The sequence below is a fragment of the Bufo gargarizans genome, chromosome 1, assembly GCF_014858855.1.
Source record: "Bufo gargarizans isolate SCDJY-AF-19 chromosome 1, ASM1485885v1, whole genome shotgun sequence".
In the NCBI taxonomy this organism is placed as follows: Eukaryota; Metazoa; Chordata; class Amphibia; order Anura; family Bufonidae; genus Bufo; species Bufo gargarizans.
Genome location: NC_058080.1, coordinates 101,366,973 through 101,392,590, shown reverse-complemented (window position 1 = coordinate 101,392,590; position 25,618 = coordinate 101,366,973). Strand labels below are relative to the sequence as shown.

General features: G+C 41.8%; 1 protein-coding gene across 3 annotated transcripts in view; it reads left to right on the top strand.

Annotated features, from left to right (window-relative positions):
• The window catches only part of MFAP3L (microfibril associated protein 3 like), an 86,389-nt gene extending 61,798 nt beyond the window's left edge, over nucleotides 1–24,591 (top strand). Inside the window, exons 3-5 of one of the 3 annotated variants that reach the window (XR_006390299.1) lie at nucleotides 2,989–7,441; nucleotides 21,420–21,654; nucleotides 22,462–24,591. Coding sequence is in view for 1 of the 3 variants with exons in the window: in XM_044297133.1 (XP_044153068.1) it covers nucleotides 2,989–3,821 (833 nt within the window). In the remaining 2 variants the exon portion in view is untranslated. Of the gene's footprint in view, nucleotides 1–2,988; nucleotides 8,506–21,419; nucleotides 21,655–22,461 lie in introns of those variants that run through there. The other 2 variants (XR_006390305.1, XM_044297133.1) reach the window with 2 other exon arrangements.
• Nucleotides 24,592–25,618: the final 1,027 nt, after the last annotated feature.

Below are 25,618 nucleotides of genomic sequence, written 5' to 3'. Positions count from 1 at the left end.
ACTCTCATTCCCCCCCACCTCTCTTGTCACTCTCATTCCCCCCCACCTCTCTTGTCACTCTCATTCCCCCCCACCTCTCTTGTCACTCTCATTCCACCCCACCTCTCTCTTGTCACTCTCATTCCCCCCCCACCTCTAGTGTAGTGTAGCTCTGTTCGGTGCGCGGTACAGGAGCATTTGTTTCCTGTACCCGGCCGGACTGAAAGGAAGTGCACACTAAGTGAGCACTTCCTGTCAGTCCGGCCGGGTACAGGAAACAAAAGCTCCTGTACTGCGAACCGAACAGAGCTCAGCCACACTACTTCAGAGGCGCTTCCCTCCTGTCAGTCCCTCTCTTCAGGCTGCGCCCGGGCGGTGCACAATCATAGACGCGCCACCCCGGGCTGTAAAAAAAAAAAAAAACTTGCGGCAGGACCAGCCCGGCCGCCACTTAACCAACGCTTTTTTTTTTTTTAAGGCTGCCTAGGTCGCCTTACAGGTGGCGCCGGCCCTGACTGTGGATTAAATGTATTTGTATGATTTATGTTATTTCAGAATTAGTTCCCCTTTTATAAATAACCACATTTGAGTCCAGACAAAAATTTTTTAGGCCCTCTCAGCATGTTATATTTTCTGAGTTTTTCACGCAACGCAGGCCTCATAGAAGTGAATGGGGATGCATGAAAATCGCATAGCATCCGCACGCAAGCCATATTTTAGTAAGCATTCTGTATTAAGAATGCTATTATTTTCCCTTATAACCATGTTATAAAGGAAAATAATACAATTTTTAATAGAACATTTAATCCAACCCCGAACTTCAGTGAAGAAGTCCGGGTTCGGGTCTGGGTACCACATTCAGTGTTTTTTTTTTCACGCGCGTGAAAAACGCATTGCAATCGGAACGCAATCGCAGTAAAAACTGACTGCAATTGCGTGCCTACTCGCGCTGTTTTCCCGCAATGCTCACGCGACGCATCCGGAGCAAATCCGGAACGCCCGTGTGAAAGAGGCCTTAGAGTTTACTGTGTTGTTTTCAGTGAGGTGTAAAATGAAATTGCCATGATATTGCCATGTGTGTGATCTGTATTATGTGTAACGATACTGAGATACCATAGTATGATGTTAGTAGCTAAACTAATAGCTGCAGCCTCCACAGCAGCTCCACTGTTATCTAGACTAAACGTTCGTACAACCTAATACTCCAGTGCTGGGTTATTTCCTGTTATTCACATAGTGTTCTACCTAAGGAAATTGGCGCAGAGTTCCTGATTTCAGATCCAAGCACAGCAGATGCAGTCACCCAGCATGTTCTTCCGTGTATATAGCAGACCTAACCCGGGGTTAGTGACAAACTGGAGAAGAAAAAAAATCTGTTGAAGGCATAAAGCGGTATACTGGACTCCAGCTATTGATGACCTGTCCTCAATAATATCAGATCAGTGGGGGTTCGACACTACGCACCCCCACTGACTAGTTGTTCCCTGTTTGCTCAACACTACTCTGGATAGGTCATCAATATCTGATCAGTGGGAGTCTGACACCCAGGACCACACCAATCACCTGTTTGCGAAGGCACTGGCACTTGGATTAGCACCGCGGCCTTCTCTCAGCTCACTAAGCACAGTGCCTCACATTATACAGTGGCTATGCTTGGTATCGCAGTTCAACCCCCATTCACTTCAATGGCTGAGCTGTGCCTAAGCCATGTGACTGATGAACGTGACGTCACATGGCCTAGGAGGCTAAGCTGTGAGAAGGCTGCAGCGCTACACCGAGCATCAATGCCTTGGGTACCCACTGATCAGATACTGTTGACCTATCTAGATGATAGGTCATCAGTATATTAGTATCAGAAAACCTTTAAATCTTCTGCCCCCTTCACCTCAATGTCTCCCACCTGCGGGCCCACCATGCAGAGGTTTTCATCTGTTTTAGACACTTCATGATGCCATCTGTGCCCACACATACGGGCAGGCTGTGACAGGGTGCATGCAACTTGTTTTTAAATGGTCATTTGAACAAAAAATAGCAATTTTGGCATTTTTATTTACATATTTCACCATAGTTATATGTTCATTTTATTGAATGGATCATTACAACCACACAATATTAATTATAATTTCTTTAAGTGAATAAAAGCAATTCCTGTTTATTTATTTATTTTTTCAAGCTTCTCCCAGTGTTGCAATATATTATGTCAGTTACAGTAAAACTGACATAATGCCTATTAAGAACTGCCAAAGGCAGGGGCTAATAGGCATCTGTACATGTCAGGCCTGTACATGCCCTTGGCTACCGTGGCAACCCCTAAGCATCTTGTGAGTCCTCTCCTTCTCTCTAACCACTTAGATGGTTTGGTAAATGCTGACCACAGCATCTAAGAAGGGGTTAAACTACCTGCAGTGAGGGCATGGTGTCAGCTGTATAATACAACTGAAAATCGCAGGTGGTGCAGAAATATCTCCTGAGCCTATACCATCACAGACCCATATTAGTTTAGTACTTTCCACAACGTACTATTCTGGTGCAAGGCAAGAAGAAGTTAAAGCTATTCTTTGAAAACAAGATCTTTGGATTTTTATTGAAAACGGATTTACATTTTTCCTCAATTTTCCATAGTTTGGAACCCAAGGTTTGCTTGTACATTTCGTAAGAGACCTGCTTGCTTTGTCACGTCAGTTGCTATAAGGTCACGTAATAGCAGCTATCAGGTGCTTCTGGCCATTAGACAAGCTCCGTGAATTAGAGTCATCACTGATGGTCAGCCGTGGATGCTTTTTTTTTTTTTTTTTTTTTTTTTTTTTTTTTTTTTTTTTCTTCTTCAGATAATCATATCATGCAGCTATTTTAGTCTCCTGCCAGGAAGCTGAATAAATTCTTATGCTACACCTTAGGCTCGGCATTATGTTTAAAATCCTATTACAATCCATCAGTTTATTTTTCTGTGCTAATGTAGACAACATTTGTAAAACTGTAATTGTCAAACGTATGTGTTTTTCATTTCAGAAGGAAAATTGTGGATTCTTGATAGTGGGCTTTTAAACATCACTAGTGTGTCATTTGAAGACAGAGGAAAGTACACTTGTGTTGCTACAAACTCTCACGGCACTGTAAATAATACAGTTACCCTGCGGGTCATTTTTACCTCTGGGGACATGGGCATCTACTATATGATAGTCTGCCTGGTTGCTTTTACTATTGTGTTGGTGCTGAATATAACACGACTGTGCATGATGAGCAGCCACCTGAAGAAGACCGAGAAAGCCATTAATGATTTCTTTAGGACGGAGGGGCCAGAAAAATTGCAAAAAGCTTTTGAGATTGCAAAAAGAATACCTATTATCACTTCTGCCAAGACACTGGAGCTTGCCAAAGTTACTCAGTTTAAAACAATGGAATTTGCCCGATATATTGAGGAACTGGCCAGAAGTGTGCCCTTGCCACCACTTATTATTAATTGCAGGACCATAATGGAAGAGATCATGGAAGTGGTTCGCTTGGAAGAACAAGGTAATGCATTTATACGACAAGGAGCTGTTGGTCAGGAGGTTTGTGATGTGGACGAGGTGTTCATCATTCCTAAAGCTTTACAACGGGGTGAGTCTCCAACAGCGGATTCAGATGCCTCTTCTCTCCATGAAGCACCTCGGCAAATTGCCATTACGGTCTCTGTACATCCAATGGCAAAGAAACAGTGTCTAGATACAGATTCTCAGGACAGTATACATTCATGCACGAAAGAAGACTCTACATCAAAAGCATGTACGGACACTTCTGAACCAAGCGAACCTCCAGCTCAAAACACTACAACATGCATTATATACGAAAGCCATGTCTAGATAGAAAGTCTATGCATATTACTAATAAGACACACACAGCACCTTATAGAGAAGATGTAAAGAAGTATTGCCACTTAGCCTTAGTAAAATAAACCACCATTTCTTGCTCAAATCATTTTGTGGCTACATTTGCTCACTGAGTAGAGCTGTATCGCACTAAATTACTGCTGGTATCACTGGATTTTCACCCATACATTTACATTATAGTGCAGAGATCCCCTATTTCGGAAAAAAAAATCCAGTAGAATCTAATGTATCAAGTATGTCTTTAATATTTTGTGGTTCATTGACATGTTTAATTCTTGACATGCTTTTGTCGGTTGAAATGTGTCCTGATACCTTGTGAGTATTGTTTCAGACTATGAGAAGCAAATGCTTGCCTAATGGTATCTCCCTTTCTACAAATAACGGAACTAGCCATTGATATGTGTTCCAGATGCATTAGAAAGCCCATGGGCCTTGTCACTAGACAATCTCAATTGCTGCTCTGTCTTCAGGTGTATGATCAATATATTGTGTCCTTCAAAACAGATTAGTGGCTTAAAAGGGTCACATTAAGTGATCTAATTTTTTTCAAAAACAAAGTGAGCTCTTCTCTCTGTCGAAGGGAGCGCTGCTCTGGATTGAAATTCAGTAAAATAATAAAAAAAAAACTAAACACTCTGAGCTGAGCTCATGGAAGTGGCAGAAAACACCAAAGACCAGCGATTACATAGTTCCTTCCTAATGTAGTCTGCTGTACTGAGCGTTGGTGAATATATTCCTTGTCACACCCTGGGAAAAGGCAGAGCTGCCCAACTACAGACCTGTTTGCTGTCAGACAGGATCTGCCATCTTTATTTATAGTCTACAACTTGTTCATCAGCCAAAAGTATTAAATCAGAGAAGTTCTCTATAAAAAATGTTCTCTATAAACCTTTTTATAATCCGTAGACACAGTTTTCTCTGCTGTTTTCCATTAGACATTAGGACATTAGCTTTGTAAGGCTAATCAAAAGTTATGTTTGCCAGGTTTAACTAATTTCAGCGAGATCACGTCACAGTCCAATATTGGGTGAAGTTACTTTAAAGACCATCTGTCTGCAGGATCTTATTAAACCATCCATAATGCCTGGTAGGAGTGACTCTGCTGATTAAAATTATAGCCTTCTTCCCCTGATCCATTGCTCCATTTAGGAGAAATAAGTGTTGTAAAAAATATGCAAATTAGGGTTTAAGTTCGCTCCACTTCTAAGGACACTCACCCCACCACCTGGACACCTGGCTAAGGTCCACCCATGGTACACTTAAGTCCTTATATGCTTTGTTTAAAAAAATTATAATCTTCCCCTAAATACAGCAACAGAAAAGGTATGTTTTAAAACAGCAGGGGCAGCCCTACCAGGCCGTATGGCTGGCTTAATTGGCATCTGTCAGCAGATTTGTTCCTATGACACTGGCTGACCTGTTACATGTGACATCTGTGTTGGTCCCATGTTCATATGTGCCTATATTGCTGAGAAAAATTATGTTTTACTATATGCAAATGAGCCTCTAGGAGGAATGGGGGTGTGGCCATTACTGCTAGAAGCTCTTCTCTCTCTGCACCTGCCACACCCACCCTCTGCACCTTGACTTTAGAAGAAGTCAGGGCCAGGTGTGATGATGTTTTCACTGACTGGCCCTGTCAATCAGAGTGCAGAGGACACAGCAGTTGCAGAGCGAGCAGAGCCTCTAGGTGTAATGGCAATACCTCTGTTGCTCCTAGAGGCTCATTTGCATATATTAAGACATCATTTTTCTTAGCAATGTGGACACATATGAACATGGGACCAACACGTAGATGTTCAGTCAAGTTGAACATCTATGATAATGGGACAACTGGACATATTAGCATTTGTTATGTCACGCAAGTTATTATGCAAAGCCTATTGACAGGTGTGGCACTGTTCCTGGAAGAAAGCAGCCATGTTTGTGAAATACTGGACAGCTCATTTAAAGCAGAAGCTTTGGAAACTATATAGCAAAATATTTGCAAATGAAAAGTAAGGGTTTTAGATTACAAGTCTCCGAATTGTACTGAAACCAGTATTCTCACTCCTCCAGTTTTCTTAGACAGAGTGGGAATAGTCATGTTGTGTGCCAAGCTAATCATTGTCAGTCCAAGAGCAACAAGTGTATGCCCCAGACACAAGTGCCTCATGCCTCAGTTATTACTTCCCCTGTCCACTGGATAGGTAAGAACTGCTTGCTTAGTGAGAATTCGAGAGCTGGGATCCCCTCCAGTATTCTAGTCCAGTGTCCCTCCATTTGAAATGGATTGGTGGTCAAGAATGCACACTGCTACTCCAAAGTCTGTGGGATTGATAAAGGTTGCCTACACTGAGCTCTCTGTCAGTGCCATAAACGTTGAATGGAACAGCAGCACTAATGCTCAGCCGTTGCTCCATTCAGATGGAGAACACAGGAACCCCGTTCTGGTAATTGGTGGGGGAGCCAGGTGTCAGACTCCCTCTTATCTATTATTTATTACATATCCAGTGCACAGCTGATAATTGCTTATGACCAGGAATGCTCCTTTCAGTTGGTTGTATACAAGATATAATTGCCAGATGAAAGATCTCTGAACAATTAATATACCTGCTTTACCTAATATAGTTCATGAGAGCAGACTTGTTGTGAGGGTTTGTCAGACCACACAGACCTAGACATTAGGTATTTCTTGACAGATCCTTCTGACAACCTGTTAGTTTTTCATAAGAATAGTCTTTGCATTCACATATAAATAATTAGCACTCTTAAGAAGATGACCTTCATTATAAGAAGGTCACTGGCTTTAAGGGTTTTCCTGATTTGTAAGATATTGATGACCTATCTTCAGGATAGGTGATCAATACCTGAGTGGTGGGGGGATGACTCTCGGCACTCCTGCCGTACAGCTGTTTGAAGAGCGATGCAGCCTCTTCCTAAGCCAGTGGCATCACGTTAATCTGTCACGTGACATAGGCACAGCTCAGTCCTATTCAAGGAAATTGGCCTGGGCTGGAATACCATGCACAGTCAGTTTTCGAAGAATAGTACTGTGCTTGGTATGCTGTGAGGAGGACATAGCTCTCACAGCTGGTCGGTGGTGGTGCTGGGTGTCTGAACCCACCAAACAGAAATTGACTTAACCTAGACTAGCCTCTTTAAAAATAAATTTTTCATTCTGTAAACCATGTTCTGTAAGCCATGGAGAAACTCAACTGATCGTTTATAATGCACACAGGGTGGCCTCATGTGGCTTGCACGCTTCTCTTATGTATACTTGCCAACTTGTAAGGGTTGCTGTCCAGGAGACGTGAGAATGTGGCTCGCACAGTGTGGCCCTAACATTTTATGACCCATTTACCTGTCCCTTTTTAGAAGACCTCTTTTGTGATGTATCGCACACCTTTTCATGACATGTCACATCATGCAAGCAAGCATGGGTGTTGGCTTTGGCTGATGACACATAGCATCCCCTTGCCACATACAGTTAGAACATAAAAAGGGCTGCAGCCTTCCATGCACTTCTTTGGGAAATGTACCAGCTCTTCCAAGAGGTTAGGAGGTTTCCCCTTTTTCCAAGAGCCTTACAGGCGTTCCATGAGGGTTGGCAAGTATGTGTTTTATGCAGCTTTGTAATGCACCACCGATGCCAAATAAGAATCCAGGATTCAGTGAGACAGAACCAGATTCCTAGCAAAGTCATTGATCCTTTTTGCAAGACTTGTCTTGTCCCGTGTTGATCTATGATTGCAGGGATTGCCACTGGAGGAGATGGCTAGGCTCAAGTGACTATTTCTTACATGTAAGTTCCAGACAGAGGAGTAGAAAGCTGTGGAGGGTGAAGGATAAATCATGACTGAAATTATTTATAGGTACTACTGCTTGCATGGCACAGATTTTTGGGTAATGTTTGTGTTCGCTCTACTATTAGACCTATTACTTCTGTGCAGTGACTTTTCATACGGAGGATCAGTGGCAGTCCAGAGTTTGAAGCCTCGCCAATCATCAAAGTGTTGACATCCTAAAAGATGGGAAAACCCTTTTAAGAGAGTGGAGAGAGTAATAACAAAACTGCGAGATATGTTCCACTTTTGCCAGTTTACCACTTGATTCAGTAAAGTTGGAGAATATGTAATCTGTGCCACAAAGTACATTCTTCCTCATGTTCTTCATTTATTGATACAGTAAATGAAGACAAGTTTCCAGAATTGTAGAAGCTGCTAAATCCAAAGTCCATATTGAGGATTATTCTTTAAATCCTTTTATTTCCTATAAGGTGTGTGTTTTAGTGATTATCTTGTTGGAAAGCCCCTACAAGTTTTTAAGCCGATGTGTAACTGTATGATAGTTTGAGTTAGTCCATCATGGCAGGCCATGCATTTTTTAATACTTTTTTCATAAATCGAGAGCTATACCGGGGAGGATGGTTAACTCTGTATATACAAATGTCCTTACTATCCACCAGACTATTGCTCTTGTAACTGAAGGGAACGGTGATGCCAATATCATTCTGTGCCTATAAACACCTTGTATATTGACTGACCAAATTGCCAGTACAATGTGCAGTAACTGGCATGGCATTATGTATTTGTGGAACCTTGATCTTTTCTTTGTCACTAAACAACCTGTAAAAGCTGTAAAACAGTCTACAAAGCAACATACAATAAAGAAGAAACTGCAATATGTGTTTGTATTTGTTCCAAAATGTCCTAAGGACATCCAGTGCCCGTGTGAAATGACAGAAGTCCTGTAGAAAAAATGATTAAAAAGTGGGGAAGACCTTTAAAAAAAACCTGCTTTGGTAAGTTGGTCTACTTGTCCTATGCTGGGGTGAGATGTGCCACAATTATAACGGCAGCACGTCGGTCAGCCTGTGCTCCAGGACCTAAATCTACTGGAGTAGATTTCAAGTGTAATGTGCACCAGTTTTTTGGTGAACATATTGTTAAATGTGGGGCTGAAAAGGCCTTGCCCATGCCCCATCCATGCCTTGTCCACTTTTTACAAAAGTGGCAAGAATGTTGGAAAGGGGTAGAGACGTAAACTTTAAAGCAAACCTGGACTTGTGCCAAAATTTGACAGAATTATACCAGAAAACTGCCGAACAAGCTTAATAAATCTTCCCCAGTTTGTAAGAACATTTGGACTTTTCTTATTTAGAAATTATTTTCACCAGAATAAATGTGGATATTGACTTAAGAAAATGTATATAAGCCATCTTATTTGATGTGCAGTGGCTGGTAATGCATATACAGGTGAAACTCGAAAAATTTGAATATCGTGCAAAGTTCATTTATTTCAGTAATGCAACTTAAAAAGTAAAACTAACATATGAGACTCATTACATGCAAAGCGAGATATTTCAAGCCTTTATTTGTTATAATTTGGATGATTATGGCTCACAGCTTATGAAACCCCAAGGTCACAATCTCGGGTACCCTTTGCTCAGAGGGTATGGAATAATTAGCTGACCAGAGTGAGACACTTTGAGCCTAGAATATTGAACCTTTTCACAAAATTCTAATTTTAAGCTGCATTAATGCAATTCCTTTTAATTTGCATTACTGAAATAAATGGACTTTTGCACGATATTCAAATTTTTTGAGTTTCACCTGTGTGTTCCCAGAGCTAGAGAAAACAGTTTATTAGCATGAGTGGAGCTGTTTCTGAACTATACAGTAAATGAACCCTTTTTTTTTTCTAATCCTAGGCCTATGAGAACAGATTTATTAAGACTAGTGTTTCATGGTTGGAGTGAATTTCTCCAGACTTATTAAAAGGTGCTTGCCTCTTAATACATTTTTAGTTAATTTTGAGCTGTTTTAAAGTCAGCAAATGAAATGCATGCCTGCTGTGAAAAGAAAAGATTTTCACCTAAACTTGCACTATTTTCTGGCTTTTGTAGTAATAAGTCTGTCTAAATGTTTTAGGCCACAACTCCTCTGGTAAACCACGCCTAATTTCAAACTTGTGGGAGTGCAAAAAGGTGTTTTTTTTTTTTGTTTGTTTTTTTTTGTTTTTTTTTTATGTTTTTTTGCAATTTCAAACTTACAGCAAATTGCTAATTTTGAAGATTATTTTGATGGCAAACACTGGCATAAAGTGATTAATGAACGTAGCCTATAGTTATTCTGAAGTAATTACTGCAGAGGAACAATATCACAAAGTGTACTTTGCTCAAACTCAAATTTTTTTGGGGGGAATTAGCACTACTATGAACATGCTGACCAGCTTTCAGGATTCATTTAGATGATACTATTCAGCTTCCTGCAGGAAGTGGTATCTCTACAATCTATTCTAGTGATGGGATAAATTTCACCTTCATATCCCACAGACTATACGGCAGCTGGCTGCTCAAAATATAAGGCTATTATTAGCGACGGAAGGGAAGAAGCATCATTTGTCAGCTTCTGTCCTCGCAGACCTTCTTTCCAATGTCTATAAAGCACACTCATTACAGTCTGTAAAATGTAGCTCAATTTCCTTATCTGAACGTTGGCTATAGTCTGCAGCAGATGAGATGACAAGCCTTCACTTACATGTCCTTTCCATTCCAATACAAACGCATTATAGAAGAAGGAAGAGTAGTGGGATGGACTATTGAGGGCTGGCAAAACGTCTGTTATTGTATGTTTTTGCACAAGTCATTTAGGAAGTATACATGCTATGGAGTAGAGCTAAATTATGTAATACTTTAGGATGGAGGCTGGACAAGTGAGGAACTGCTAATGAATGAATATATATTAGCAGTTCCTCCCCTGTCCAGCCTCCATCATAAGGAATACATAATTTAGCTCCGCTCCATAGACTCGTTCAGAAGTGAACTTTGACCCTATTTAACCTGTTATAAGCTAATATTAAAAGGGTTTTCTGGGAGTAATATATTGATGACCTATCCTCGTATCTATCATGGGCACCCCCGCTCGTCTCTATCCTAGCACCCCCGCTGATCAGCTGTTGTGAGCACTGTGGCCTCTTCCTAGGACAGTGACGTCACATGGCCTAGCCGTAGCTCTTTCGCATTCAAGTGAATGGGCTTGGGTTGTGTTACCAAGCTATATAATGAACGGCGCTGTGCTTGGTATGCTGTGAGGAGGCTTTAGACTCACCAGAGCGCCTTGGCCTCTTCAAACAACTGATCAGTGATGATACCAGGTGTCAGACTCCTGCCAATCAGATATTTATGACCTCTCCTGAGACTAGGTCATCCAACTCGTTGAAAACCTCTTTAATTCTGCTTAAAAAATTGAAACCAACACTGGTCGGTACTTTTTAAATATTCTCTGTACATTTTTTATGCACTTGTGTCACATTGAAAATGCAGTTCTATCTGCAGGTATAGAGTAGGAGTAGCTGAGCAGATTGATGCATGTTTTTTTTTTTCAGTGTTACTTGTATTTTATTCCTTTAAATCTCCGCTCATACTATGCATTAGGAGTTCACGGGGGCAGTCTTACCAGTGATTGACAGCCTTTTTCCTGTGTAAGTGTGTATACAGAGATCACTGATAGGCCCACTCACATGACTACTGATCATAGAATGAAGCCGCTCCTGTGCTGAGTCATGCAGATAGACCTGCATTTCCAGTGTGATAGGTTCCCTATAAATATAATTTCATACTGCGTTTGGAGTAAACGTTCACTGTATAGGCTTGGATTTTCTTATGCCCAATGTACACCAAAGAATTCCTTCTGGTAAACATCAACCATTATGTTTCAGAGGGAATGAAGAAAAACGCAATTCATCATTGTTTGTGGGATTTGTTTCTGCATTGTATTAACTTCTATAATACATTGCAGGACCTGTGAACTGCTCTGTATTCGTGTTGGGCGCAAATATTCGAATCGCGAATATCGCCACTTCGAGAATTCGTGAAGATTTAGTGCTATATATTCGTATTTGAGAATTTTTTTTTTTTTTTTTTTTTTATCTGAACCCATGATCCCTACCTGCTTCTGGGCCAGAGAAGGCTGCAATGTCTTTGCCTGAGCTTAGAAACATCCCTAGCAACCAATAGAGAAGTTGCCTACCCCTTACTATAGAAGAACCTCCCCAGCAGCCACTTTCTGTAGTTTTATGGAGTTCTGAGAGAGACAGCAGTGTTATTGCTGTGCTCTGTGCTTTACTGTTTAATTGCATTAGTTAGTTAGATAGCATATATATATATATATATATATATATATATATATGCTATCTACAGTACAGACCAAAAGTTTGGACACACCTTCTCATTCAAAGAGTTTTCTTTATTTTCATGACTATGAAAATTGTAGATTCACACTGAAGGCATCAAAACTATGAATTAACACGTGGAATTATATACATAACAAAAAAGTGTGAAACAACAGAAAATGTCATATTCTAGGTTCTTCAAAGTAGCCACCTTTTGCTTTGATTACTGCTTTGCACACTCTTGGCATTCTCTTGATGAGCTACAAGAGGTAGTCACCTGAAATGGTCTTCCAACAGTCTTGAAGGAGTTCCCAGAGATGCTTAGCACTTGTTGGCCCTTTTGCCTTCCCTCTGCGGTCCAGCTCACCCCAAACAATCTTGATTGGGTTCAGGTCCGGTGACTGTGGAGGCCAGGTCATCTGGCGCAGCACCCCATCACTCTCCTTCATGGTCAAATAGCCCTTACACAGCCTGGAGGTGTGTTTGGGGTCATTGTCCTGTTGAAAAATAAATGATGGTCCAACTAAACGCAATCCAGATGGAATAGCATGCTGCTGCAAGATGCTGTGGTAGCCATGCTGGTTCAGTATGCCTTCAATTTTGAATAAATCCCCAACAGTGTCACCAGAAAAGCACCCCCACACCATCACACCTCCTCCTCCATGCTTTTTCTTTACTTAGCTGCTTTTTTCTTGCCATAATACAAATTCTAACCGTTTATTCAGTAGGACTATCAGCTGTGTATCCACCTGACTTCTCCACAATGCAACTGATGGTCCCAACCCCATTTATAAGGCAAGAAATCCCACTTATTAAACCTGACAGAGCACATCTGTGAAGTGAAAACTATTTCAGGTGACTACCTTTTGAAGCTCATCAAGAGAATGCCAAGAGTGTGCAAAGCAGTTATCAAAGCAAAAGGTGGCTACTTTGAAGAACCTAGAATATGACATATTTCTGTTGTTTCACACTTTTTTTTGTTATGTATATAATTCCACATGTGTTAATTTATAGTTTTGATGCCTTCAGTGTGAATCTACAATTTTCATAGTCATGAAAATAAAGAAAACTCTTTGAATGAGAAGGTGTGTCCAAACTTTTGGTCTGTACTGTATATATTACAGATAGTTGGTGGGAGATGTAGTTTAGATGGTGATATAGTGTAGCTGATGGGTTCCAGTGCACGGTGTTAGGTTCTACTGTCCATACATACATGCTACAGACATTGTGGTGTGATGTCACAGGTTCACAATAATACATAATGCACCAATCAGTAATATGTAGTCAGACCTGCTAAAATGTGAAGTTGCACGTATTGCGCCAAAATATGCGCCTCATTAATTGCTGATTTGTGCAATCGCGAACATACTGGAGCACTCTATTTGCATATAAAGCTGATGTTCTGCTGTGACAACCATTTTCTCCAGTCTCAGGAAACTTCTAGCAGCTTGAAAAATGTAGCAAAAGTGACCCACGACTGTATTGCACGCACATATTACATTGCCGATTTTCGCAATCAAGAAAATAATGGCGAATTCTCCAATTAGCAAATTTATTATGAATATTTGCAAAATATAGCAAATTTGAATATTGCCCCTGCCGCTCATCACTACTACTATATTAGGCCTGTCAATGTTACACTGTAAGGTAGCCTATTAGGTCCCGCCTCAAGTTAGCATACATGGCTAACCTGGGGGATCACCGTTAGGCCCTGGTGACAATGGCGAAGGGTGCTGATAGACTTACAGAGGGAGCTCCATCTCCTAACAAAATCTGTAATACCCCTGTGTTTACCACACAGAGTTTTCTAAAAAATTGTTCTTTTTGTTTCAATACAAATTAATAAATGTAGTTTACCCTAGGATTTACCAATAATATGTGGTTTAGTGTATTACTTGCTGCAAGGTCTAGGGGGTTAGGTAGTCAAGAGCCACATGAATGAGGCTAGTAAGCAATTCCTAAAACACATAGTGGCTGTGCTTACTTAAATGTAGCTGTCTACATTTAGGTATAATCTTAACAAACCTGTTGAAAATATGAATTTAGGCAACTTATAAATATATACTTTTCAGATGTTCTGCACTGTTTTCTCATACTGTGATGCCATATCCCCTTGTTAGCAAAGCTTTCTTCTCAACTGCACTGCACTGCAGTCCCAAAGATGGCAGGGGATAAAACGATATATGTCCAGACACGTCCATCAGTAACCTTCATTGAAACATTCTCCACATGCACCATTTTCTTGGATGTCCAGGTCCTGCACAAGATCAGATGAAAGTATTAATTCAAGGCTTTATCTGCGGTTGGGCTGGTCCTGAGCACTCAGCAAATTGGCCCATGCTCAGTGTGGTTCCTGTTGGATGTCAGGTCAATTGCCCCTTTCTCCTGCTACCCTATAGAAAGGACTGTGTGGTTAGGGAGAATACTTTCCTTCCAAGAGGGCATGGTATAAAGGTGGTTAGGTGGTTGGGTCAGACACGTTTCAGGAGATTGTGTTTTGTACATCTCACTTGTTGTAACATGAGAATTTGTTTTTTTCCTTCTATCTTTCCATCATTGTGCCCATCTGTGCTCATACTTAGGGATATTCTTTCTGAAACAATAAAGTTGTTACTAGAGGAAAGACAATCATTTCCTCACTAATCAGCCTTTCTTGTATTCAGCCCATATATTTATTCAAAGCAAATGTGGAAAAACACTGTATTCTTGACTAGCGTTACTCAGTACAACTAAAACAGGCTGATGAGGTATTCTTCCTATAGCATGCCTCAAGTAGGCTTGGCACGGCCAGTGCAGAATGAAGTGAATAACAATCAGCTGGTTGGGTGAATGCTTGAATTTTAAGAACCCTCAAGGGGATCCAGTCAATGCTTCCCTTGTGCTCTAATGCAAAGGGTCTACAGCATTTTGACTCTGTGAGCGCTTGTATCAGGAATACAAATTGTGTAAAAAAAAAAAAGTGTAACATAGCGGAATCAGAAGTGGGTGGGTTGCTTAGGGATCGACCGATATTGATTTTTTAGGGCCGATACCGATGCCGATAATTTGTGAACTTTCAGGCCGATAGCCGATAATTTATACCGATATTCTGGGAATTTTCATTTTTGAAAAAAAAATTAAAATTCCCACAAATCTGCTGAAAATTAATGTTTATTGTTAATGTGTATTTTTATTTTTTTTTGTAAATCTTTCTTTTTCATTTATATTTAATATTTTGGTGTTTTTATTTTTATTACTTTTTTTTTTTTTTAAACTAACTTTTAGCCCCCTTAGGGACTAGAACCCTTGTCCTATTCACCCTGATAGATCTCTATCAGGGTGAATAGGAGCTCACACTGTCCCTGCTGCTCTGTGCTTTGTGCACACAGCAGCATGGAGCTTATCATGACAGCCAGGGCTTCAATAGCGTCCTGGCTGCCATGGTAACCGATCGGAGCCCCAGCATTACACTGCTGGGGCTCCGATCGGAGGAGCAGGGGAGAGGGGATCCTGTGGGGGGGCGCACTGCGACTGGGGTGGGGGGGAGGGGGGGGGGCGCACCACTGCTTAATACTGGGGGGGAGGGGGGGCGCACTGCGCCACCAATGTCTGATACTGGGGGGCTTGGGGGGGGCGCACTGCGCCACCAATGAAGCTTAATCTCTAATTTATTCATATACAGGAGGCGGGAGCTGGCTGCAGGATCACATAGCCGGCTCCCGACCTCTATGAGCAGTAGCTGCGATCCGCGGCACCTGAGGAGTTAACTACCGCAGATCGCAGCTACAGCTCATAGAGGCCGGGAGCCGGCTATGTGATCCTGCAGCTCCCGCCTCCTGTATATGAATTAATGTGAGATTAAGCTTCATTGGTGGCGCAGTGGCCATAGCTCCTCCCCTCCTCTTGTCCCCTGTCCTCCCATTGGCTGGAGCGGCAGCAGCAGCACAGGGGGAGGAGACACTGCTTCCTTCTCCCCTGTGCTGCTGCTGAGGGAACACGGAGAGCACTGTCAGCAGCGCGATCTGTGTTCCCCATACGCTATCGGAATATCGGCCAAATAAATGCCGATACCGATAGGGTTCAACATCCTGAATATCGGCCGATAATATCGGTAAATCCGATAATCGGTCGATCCCTAGTTGCAATAATGCTATCCAGTTTTCTGTAACTAACATCGTGTGTTCCTTATTGGGATATCTGTTTGTAAAATGCACAAAGAATGTCATTTCTTTAGTTGTTTCAAATACAAAGGAAGGGAGGGGGACTCGTCAAGTCCTGTTGAACATTTTGACTTTAAAGTCACAAAATAGGGCTTAGCTAATTTTTGGGGTTACTTGTGCAAAACTTTTGCAACTTTTCACGTTTTTATTCCACTCATTCCAGTTTTAAATTTGTGGGTTAGCTATGTTTCACTCCAGATTTATCACTGTAACTTTTTTAACCTCCCTGACGTTATTCCCGAGCATGACTCGGGGTTAATTTTCGTGCCAGGAGCGGTAACCCCGAGTCACGCTCGGGGTAACATTGCTGAGTCCCTTCACCTTCTGCCGGCAATCCGGCAATGTCCTCCGCTTGTGTTCGGCAAGATCTCTAAACCTTGCGAAAAGTCTATACCGGAAGTGACGCGGCCGCACAGGAATCAGCTGGAGGAGGGTGTGCGCGGCGCTGCGTAAGTGCACATCCACTGGCTTAGGAAAGAATTGTTGCAGCGCCAAGATAGAAGTACTTTGTGCACCGCGCGTGTAGAAGGAGATCGCTGCATGTAAGATCGCGGTCTCCTCCTCTAGAAAGCAGGCAGTTGACAGGAGGGAATGCTTCCCTCCCAACAATCGTCTGCTCTATCTGCCCATGCAGTAGGGCCTTAGCTCACTTGTAGAAAAAAAGACATTTGTATATATTCTATTTATAATAAAAAGTCTCCTTTCACAAACCTAAAGATAGTAACAATGGACAAAGGAAGTAGGTAAGATTTTAAAGAAGTCACAATCTCACTTCTGCTAGCATCTCATCATCTAGCAGAACAAAGGGATTGTGCATTTACCCTTTCTACCCAGCGTTTTGTGTTTTCATTTTGCGCTCTCTGCCTTCCCAGAGCCATAACTTTTTTATTTTATTTTTCTGTTCACATAGCCGTATGAGGGCTTGTTTTTTGCGGGACAACCTGTACTTTCCAATGCCGCCATTAAATATCACATATAATGTAGTGAGAAGCAGGAAAGATTTCCAAAAGGGGTGGATTTGGAAAAAAAGAAATTCCTCTACAGTTTTAAGTTTTTTATTTTATTTACGATGTTCGACGTGTGATAGCTTATGAGTATAGTTTTCTTTGTGTTTTGATCATCTGTTGTGGCAGAATTGTGTGGCCCCCCCACTACATTAGAGGGGACACACACATGTGGTGAATAGGCTCTGGACAGACTAGGACCAGTGATGGCTAACCTCCGGCACTCTATCTGTGGTGAAACTACGACTCCCATCATGCTTCATTCATTTCTATAGAGTTCTGAGAATAGCCAAGCAATTTTGCAGCGTGGGAGTTGTAGTTTTACCACAGCTGGAGTGCCGCAGGTTAGCCATCACAGGACTAAGCAAACCACCAGGAGAGATGATTGAATGAGCAGTTCCCACAATTTTGTTGTCCACCATCTAGACACAGGTGGCACATTTATTACACACCCCCTGTCTCTGCCCAGACCATTTCTAGGCGCTTAGCAGAAGTAAATTTGGTGTCACAGTGCCCATTATGTGTCCTGCCATTGACAGACAGCCACCAACCTTTGTTTGCAGTGGAGTCGTGAATGTGAAACCTGGACTACCATGGACTGGAACTGTATCAGCTCGGGGATATGCATAGGAAATCCTGTGACCACATGTGTTACCTCTCATAACAGGGCTCCCAACTGGGATTTTTCAGCAGGATAATGCTTGGCGATACACAGCAAAGGTTTCCCAGAAATGTCTCTACCAGATTGCAATACTTCCTTGGCCTGCCCAGTCACCAGGTTTATAGACAATTGAGCATTTATGGGACCAGCTGGGAATCCAATTTCTGCAAGCTACAAGTGTGCAGGACTTACAGGCCCAGCTGCAACATCTGTGGGTAAATGTGCTACAGGATAGCATATGGAACCTATATGGCCAACCATATTTCATCTTGTATCCAGGTTAGAGGCTGCCCAACAGGGTATTTGAGCCTCCTTTCAATCGTACAGTTTTCCCAAGTAAACTTATCCTTTCACTCTATAAAACTGTAATCGCTTACAGGTACATATATCATCATTATATTCACACATATAAAGTTTCATTCAATTCCTTTCTGGTGCTTTTTTTTTTTTTTTTTTTTTTTTGGTCAATGAGTGTATATAGCAGGGAACAGCAACCTCCGGCACTCCAGCTGTTCTGAAATTACCACTCCCAGAATCCTTCTCCTGTGGGAGATACTAGAACAGCCGAGTAAGTTTGCATGCTGGGAGTTGTAGTTTCACAGCAGTTTGGGTGCCAAAGGTTGCTAATCCCTGGTATATAGGGTTCCAGCTGTTTAATGAATTTCATTAGGTGCCAGCTGACATGGTTCTTAAGAAAGGTGTAATCTACCCATAGGTGGCTCAGAGCATGGGGAAGGACCGATGAGTCATGACCATTGGAATTGACTTGCAAGTTGTTTTAAGATGCTAAGCAGTAGACCTTCACCTGGATAGCTAATTATATAGTTAGTAACCAGTTGGCCTAGGATATTCTTTAGTAGTGTTTGTATGACTTTTCTTGCACAAGAAGCAAATAAAGCTTGTTGAGGCCAGTTTGAACGCACCTGCTGCCATGAGCCTGTCTGTCTCAGGAGACGATCCCATTAGGAAGAACTAATTGAATGCTGGCTTCTTAGAAACGTAACTTAAAGCTCCTGGGCCTGCCAGGTAGCTGTATTATGCAGACAATGTATGACTTTTTTGTAAGATATGGTAGCATTATTTTAGCATTGCCTAATTGTAGATCTCCAATCTCAAGTTATGTTTTAATATGTCAGAGTTGTATGTAGAAGGGTAGTTATATTACAACCACGGTTTAAATGAGTTTTCTGAGAACCCTAAACATCTAGGTGGAGACAGGGAGGGCAATAAAATAACAAAAGAAGCCTTACTTATCTGTTGGATCACCCAGTAGTACAGAGGCACCACTGTGGTAGTCCCCACCATTGTTCAGTTTCCAAAACCACAGAAAAGATGTCTTCAACTACCCCACAAGACCACTGAGGACAGTAAGTGGATAGTTGGGGATATGAGACAGATGAATAAGGCTTCTTTTGTTGTTTTATAACAATCTCTGTATTTACCTAAATATTTGGGGGTCATGGAAACCCCCTATGATCTTTGACTTGTTAACATGATCCCTTTGAGCAGTCTGGAATGCTTTTGATCGGAAGCACTCAGTATCTTCCCATACACAAGCAAAAAAATTCAAGTGGAAGGGGTATATATATCAAAATATCACTTTATTCTCAAATAATAATTACGGGAAAAGACAGGATGGAAAACAGTATTCAGAGAGCCATAGGGACGTACACAAAAATGGAATCATGTGCAATCATGCAATTAAGCATGGATAATCCACAGGTGCAGATAATATTGGCACATGGATGATCGGAATCCTGTGTACTAGCATATGGGAAGTAGCAACCGAGTGAGTAAGCAGCCCACCATAAGACTGCATCCCATATTACAATAACAAGGGGACTACCGATCATACATGAACCTCACATCAGCAAGGAAAACATAATAGTATATACACTTGCAAGGATTCAGTATGGGTAATATAATAAATAGGATCACTAAGTATCACTATAAAACCCCCCCACAACTAGTATTGTGGATCTAGTGTGGATGCCAGCTGGAACCAAAACGTGAGTACGCCCTGTGATATACTACTAAGCGAAAACTGTACCTGAGGACATGGTGACCATGATTGTGAGCCCCTAGAGCGCAAACCTCGACGCGCGTTTCGCCTGAGCGGCTTCGTCAGGAGGTGTCAAGAAACAGATTAGCAGGGTATATATAGTCTATGTGACTGTCCAATTAGGGTACCTGGATTATGTGCACCTGCGGTCCAGTGTAGTGGGCGCGGGAACATCATGATGCGCGGCGCCATCTTTCAGCGCGTCACCGTCCACCCGCCGCGCATGCGCGGCGCGTGTGGACGTCACGGAGCGCGTTCAGATGACGTCGCACAGCGCATGTATGGACCGCGACCCGTTGGAACGCAGGTGAACCGCAAATAAGCGGGAGGCGGATCCTTTAACTAAAGAATAGCTATGGTCGATGGATAGCCTATGCGACTATGTTAATCAAAAGAAGGTAATAGCACGTGATCCAGCTCCCATCCACTCCAGATCCACAAACCACCATAGTATGACAGTGAAATGACAATACAAAACATCTAAAAGGACATTGCGTCGTAATAAGTAAAATGCAATGATAATGGCATAAGCCCATAAGTCATTGCAGTCATACAAAGGGCGAGCTTAATGTATAACATTTATAGATAAGTGAAAAAAACACCACACTAAAACAGTGTAGTGTAAAATTACATTGATCTTGTGGCAGCACCCACATCATGTACAATGCATCAATTATATATAACCACACGTTAGAAATAGTGAAAGTAAGAAGTAATACATGAATAAAAAATTAATTAATTCATCATCTGTGTTATTCATATAATAATATCATGATAAAATTATCACCAAGTGAATGATCGAAGACAAAGGGGAGAATTACACCCCAATGGCCCGAATTGTGATATCGTCTGCACCCTAAACGGGTGCTGGCATATATATAAAATCGTGACCTATGTGAGTCACCAACATATGTGGGGGTGGGATATCGCGGATGACCATGTAGGCAACAAAGAAATGCCCAAAGTGTCACGCGGGATATCCCCGCCCTACTATGTGGTGCTTGTCACCTGCGACATTGAGTCCTTATACACGTCTATATACCACGACCAGGGAGTGCGGGCGTCGAGATTTTTTCTATCCATGACAGATTATGATAACAACATGGTCGAATTTATTTTGGTGTTATTGGAATTTATGTTGACACATAATTACTTTTTATTTAAGGACCGCCTCTTCCTACAGCTCCAGGGAACAGCTATGGGAGCATCTTGTGCACCCTCCTATGCCAACCTGTTCCTGGGGCTGTGGGAAAGAGAGGTCGTACACAACACCTCTGGATATGACGCCGCACTCCTATGGTCTAGGTATATAGACGATGTATTTTTCCTGTGGCAGGATTCGGTTCCTGCACTTGAGGAATTTTTGAGCCGCCTTAACATTAACGAGTTTAATATCAAGCTTACCTGGAAATACAGCCTCACCAAGGTTGAATTCTTGGACATAATGATCAGTAAGGGGTCTGATGGGTTCTTGTCTACTGACCTTTTTAGGAAGACCACAGCTGTCAATGCCCTTCTGCACGCCTCCTCTGCACACCATCCAAAAACAATCCAGGCAATACCCATAGGGCAATTTTTACGGACACGCAGGATCTGCTCCACTGAAGAACATTTTGAACAGCAGGCATCTGTACTATCGCAGCGATTCTCCGATCGAGGGTATCACGCGCATATGATCCAGCAGGGTTACAAAAGAGCCAGAAATACCACAAGAGATTCTTTACTGGTAAGTAAAATCAAAAAGAGAAAGAATAAGGACTCTGAGGTTCGTTTTGTCACCCCCTTTAACCACAAATGGCGGTTCATTCAGTATGTCCTGCGCAAACATTGGTCAGTTCTACAAACGGACGGAGACTTGGCAGTAGGTTTGACACCATATCCCCAGATTACATGGAGAAGATCCCGTAATCTACGGGATATTCTGACCAAAAGCCACTATGTCCCCAAAGTGTTGGGTGGCATATTTGGCAGCAATGGCTCCAAATGGGGATCCTTTTCATGCGGGTCATGCACAGCATGCAAATATATGGTCCGCTCCTCCTCCTTCAGCAACTCATCAGGTAGCAGGAACTTTAAGATCCTGCACAATGTTAACTGCAACACTGAAGCAGTTATATACCTGATTACTTGCCCATGCCAATTGATTTATATTGGCATGACGACTAGGGCCCTTAAGGTTCGCATTTTGGAACATGTGAATAAGATCAAAGCAGCTGCAACAACACCTGAAAGTGACTATGATACATTACAAGCAGTTCCACGGCATTTTCGTAGGTTTCACGGGTCTGACCCGCGGGGCCTCACAGTAAAGGGTATAGACCGAGTCCATTTAGGATCCAGGGGAGGAAATGTGAAATTAGCGTTGCTCCGGAAAGAAACGAGATGGATCGTCATCTTGGACACGGTTACCCCATACGGTTTGAACGAATCGAATAGCTTCTCCTCCTTTTTATAAGTTGCGCGAATTTTAATCACCAGGGTATAGTAAATTTTATTACTTATATCATAATACTTTTCTTTTTCTTTCTTTGAGATTGTCCTGTGTTGGCGTGCCTTGGATTTGTTGGCGGGTCCATTGGAGAAGTTACTTTTGAGACGAAAGGTGTACAACAGATGGATATCCTACGACGCATCTTTGAGAAATCATACCTCCATGTTATACTCCTTATGTACACCTTTAGCACATTCACAATGCATATATATTCTTAATGTGACATCCGATATAATTATTTTAGATGGATGTGATGTGCACAGTCCCTTGCTTCTCCTTTTCTTTTTCCCTTCTTGTTTTCTTTCCCTTTCCCTCCTCCCCCCCCCCCCTTTCCCTATCTATCCATTTTGGATAAATGCTTACCTATCTCTTGTGTGTCTTTTGTTTTGATCCCTCCTTTCCACAATGAGAGGTGGTTGAGGTGACTCTTTGATGCTGTGATGCAGGTTTGACCGTATTACCATATTCATAGAACATCATTAATTACGGCCATCTTGAGTGTGTTGATACTGTGATGTACATTTTGACCACAGTATTATACACACTACTATATCATGTAACATCACAATTCAAGCAATATGGTATACCGGGCTCCGGCATCATACTCTATCGTACTTGTTAGTCTCTTATATACACGACCCTTTGAGGTTATTTCGAGTGGGGCGGGGATATCCCGCGTGACACTTTGGGCATTTCTTTGTTGCCTACATGGTCATCCGCGATATCCCACCCCCACATATGTTGGTGACTCACATAGGTCACGATTTTATATATATGCCAGCACCCGTTTAGGGTGCAGACGATATCACAATTCGGGCCATTGGGGTGTAATTCTCCCCTTTGTCTTCGATCATTCACTTGGTGATAATTTTATCATGATATTATTATATGAATAACACAGATGATGAATTAATTAATTTTTTATTCATGTATTACTTCTTACTTTCACTATTTCTAACGTGTGGTTATATATAATTGATGCATTGTACATGATGTGGGTGCTGCCACAAGATCAATGTAATTTTACACTACACTGTTTTAGTGTGGTGTTTTTTTCACTTATCTATAAATGTTATACATTAAGCTCGCCCTTTGTATGACTGCAATGACTTATGGGCTTATGCCATTATCATTGCATTTTACTTATTACGACGCAATGTCCTTTTAGATGTTTTGTATTGTCATTTCACTGTCATACTATGGTGGTTTGTGGATCTGGAGTGGATGGGAGCTGGATCACGTGCTATTACCTTCTTTTTGATTAACATAGTCGCATAGGCTATCCATCGACCATAGCTATTCTTTAGTTAAAGGATCCGCCTCCCGCTTATTTGCGGTTCACCTGCGTTCCAACGGGTCGCGGTCCATACATGCGCTGTGCGACGTCATCTGAACGCGCTCCGTGACGTCCACACGCGCCGCGCATGCGCGGCGGGTGGACGGTGACGCGCTGAAAGATGGCGCCGCGCATCATGATGTTCCCGCACCCACTACACTGGACCGCAGGTGCACATAATCCAGGTACCCTAATTGGACAGTCACATAGACTATATATACCCTGCTAATCTGTTTCTTGACACCTCCTGACGAAGCCGCTCAGGCGAAACGCGCGTCGAGGTTTGCGCTCTAGGGGCTCACAATCATGGTCACCATGTCCTCAGGTACAGTTTTCGCTTAGTAGTATATCACAGGGCGTACTCACGTTTTGGTTCCAGCTGGCATCCACACTAGATCCACAATACTAGTTGTGGGGGGGTTTTATAGTGATACTTAGTGATCCTATTTATTATATTACCCATACTGAATCCTTGCAAGTGTATATACTATTATGTTTTCCTTGCTGATGTGAGGTTCATGTATGATCGGTAGTCCCCTTGTTATTGTAATATGGGATGCAGTCTTATGGTGGGCTGCTTACTCACTCGGTTGCTACTTCCCATATGCTAGTACACAGGATTCCGATCATCCATGTGCCAATATTATCTGCACCTGTGGATTATCCATGCTTAATTGCATGATTGCACATGATTCCATTTTTGTGTACGTCCCTATGGCTCTCTGAATACTGTTTTCCATCCTGTCTTTTCCCGTAATTATTATTTGAGAATAAAGTGATATTTTGATATATATACCCCTTCCACTTGAATTTTTTTGCTTATAGATTGGATGATATCAAGTGATGTGTTCTGTTTAGACTAGACAGAGAGGTTTTTCTTTTGTAGGTTTAATAGTCTTCCCATACACAGCCTAGTCCCTATGGAAGGACCGTATTTCTCCGGAGGTCCAGTGCCTAAAGTGACCCTTATCTGGTGGTGCACCAGGCATCAATGCCAAGTATAAATATGACTTTGAGCGGCACTTACATTTATCGATCAGGCTACCAATAACATTATTTTATTATGGCATTACATTGTTGATCTCCTTTGTTAATCTTGCCAAATTTATCATTACGATTACTCAGAAACAGGTGACTATGGAGTACTGGGGGACAGCAGAAGCAAAGTTCTCACTATCTTCTCTACCATCTGTCACCAAGGCTCAACCGACCACAGTGTAAACAGGTTAGAGGAAGCCCCATAACAAACTTCACTATAAAACTCTAAGTTTTATAAGTAATCACTAGTTATGCCTCTGGTGTGAATATGTAGTTAATGCAGAGCGTCTGAAACAAGGGCCACATTTCATAATATTTCAGACTATCTATAGACACTATAGCTGACCTACAGTCACAGATCATCACTGTGCTTTATTGGAGAAAAGCTAAAAAGCAGCCAACGCTGAATAAAAGTAACAGCACGTTGGCATTACATAAAGCTGTCAACTGTATATTCACTTGTCCCATCCATATAACACCAATGTCCATAATAAATATTGAAGATGAAAACACTTTCATTTCAAACTTTTGTTGCACGTTCTGTTGTTTGTATGGCTATACCTTTTATACTAGCTAATACAAGGAGCATACCATTGACCGTCTTTCCTACATATGTGGTTTATATCTCTGATCAAAAGTGACAGTTTGATTCGCTTGATATACTTCATCTTTGAACTATCAAAGGTTTGACAAATCACAGTCACAGTGCAATATACATGAACGTTAGATATTAGACAATATACACGACAGAAAGAGTTGAGTCTGGTGGGATCTAAACACTTTTTAAATGTAAAAATCCTGTTCAGAATTTTCAAAAGAGCAAAA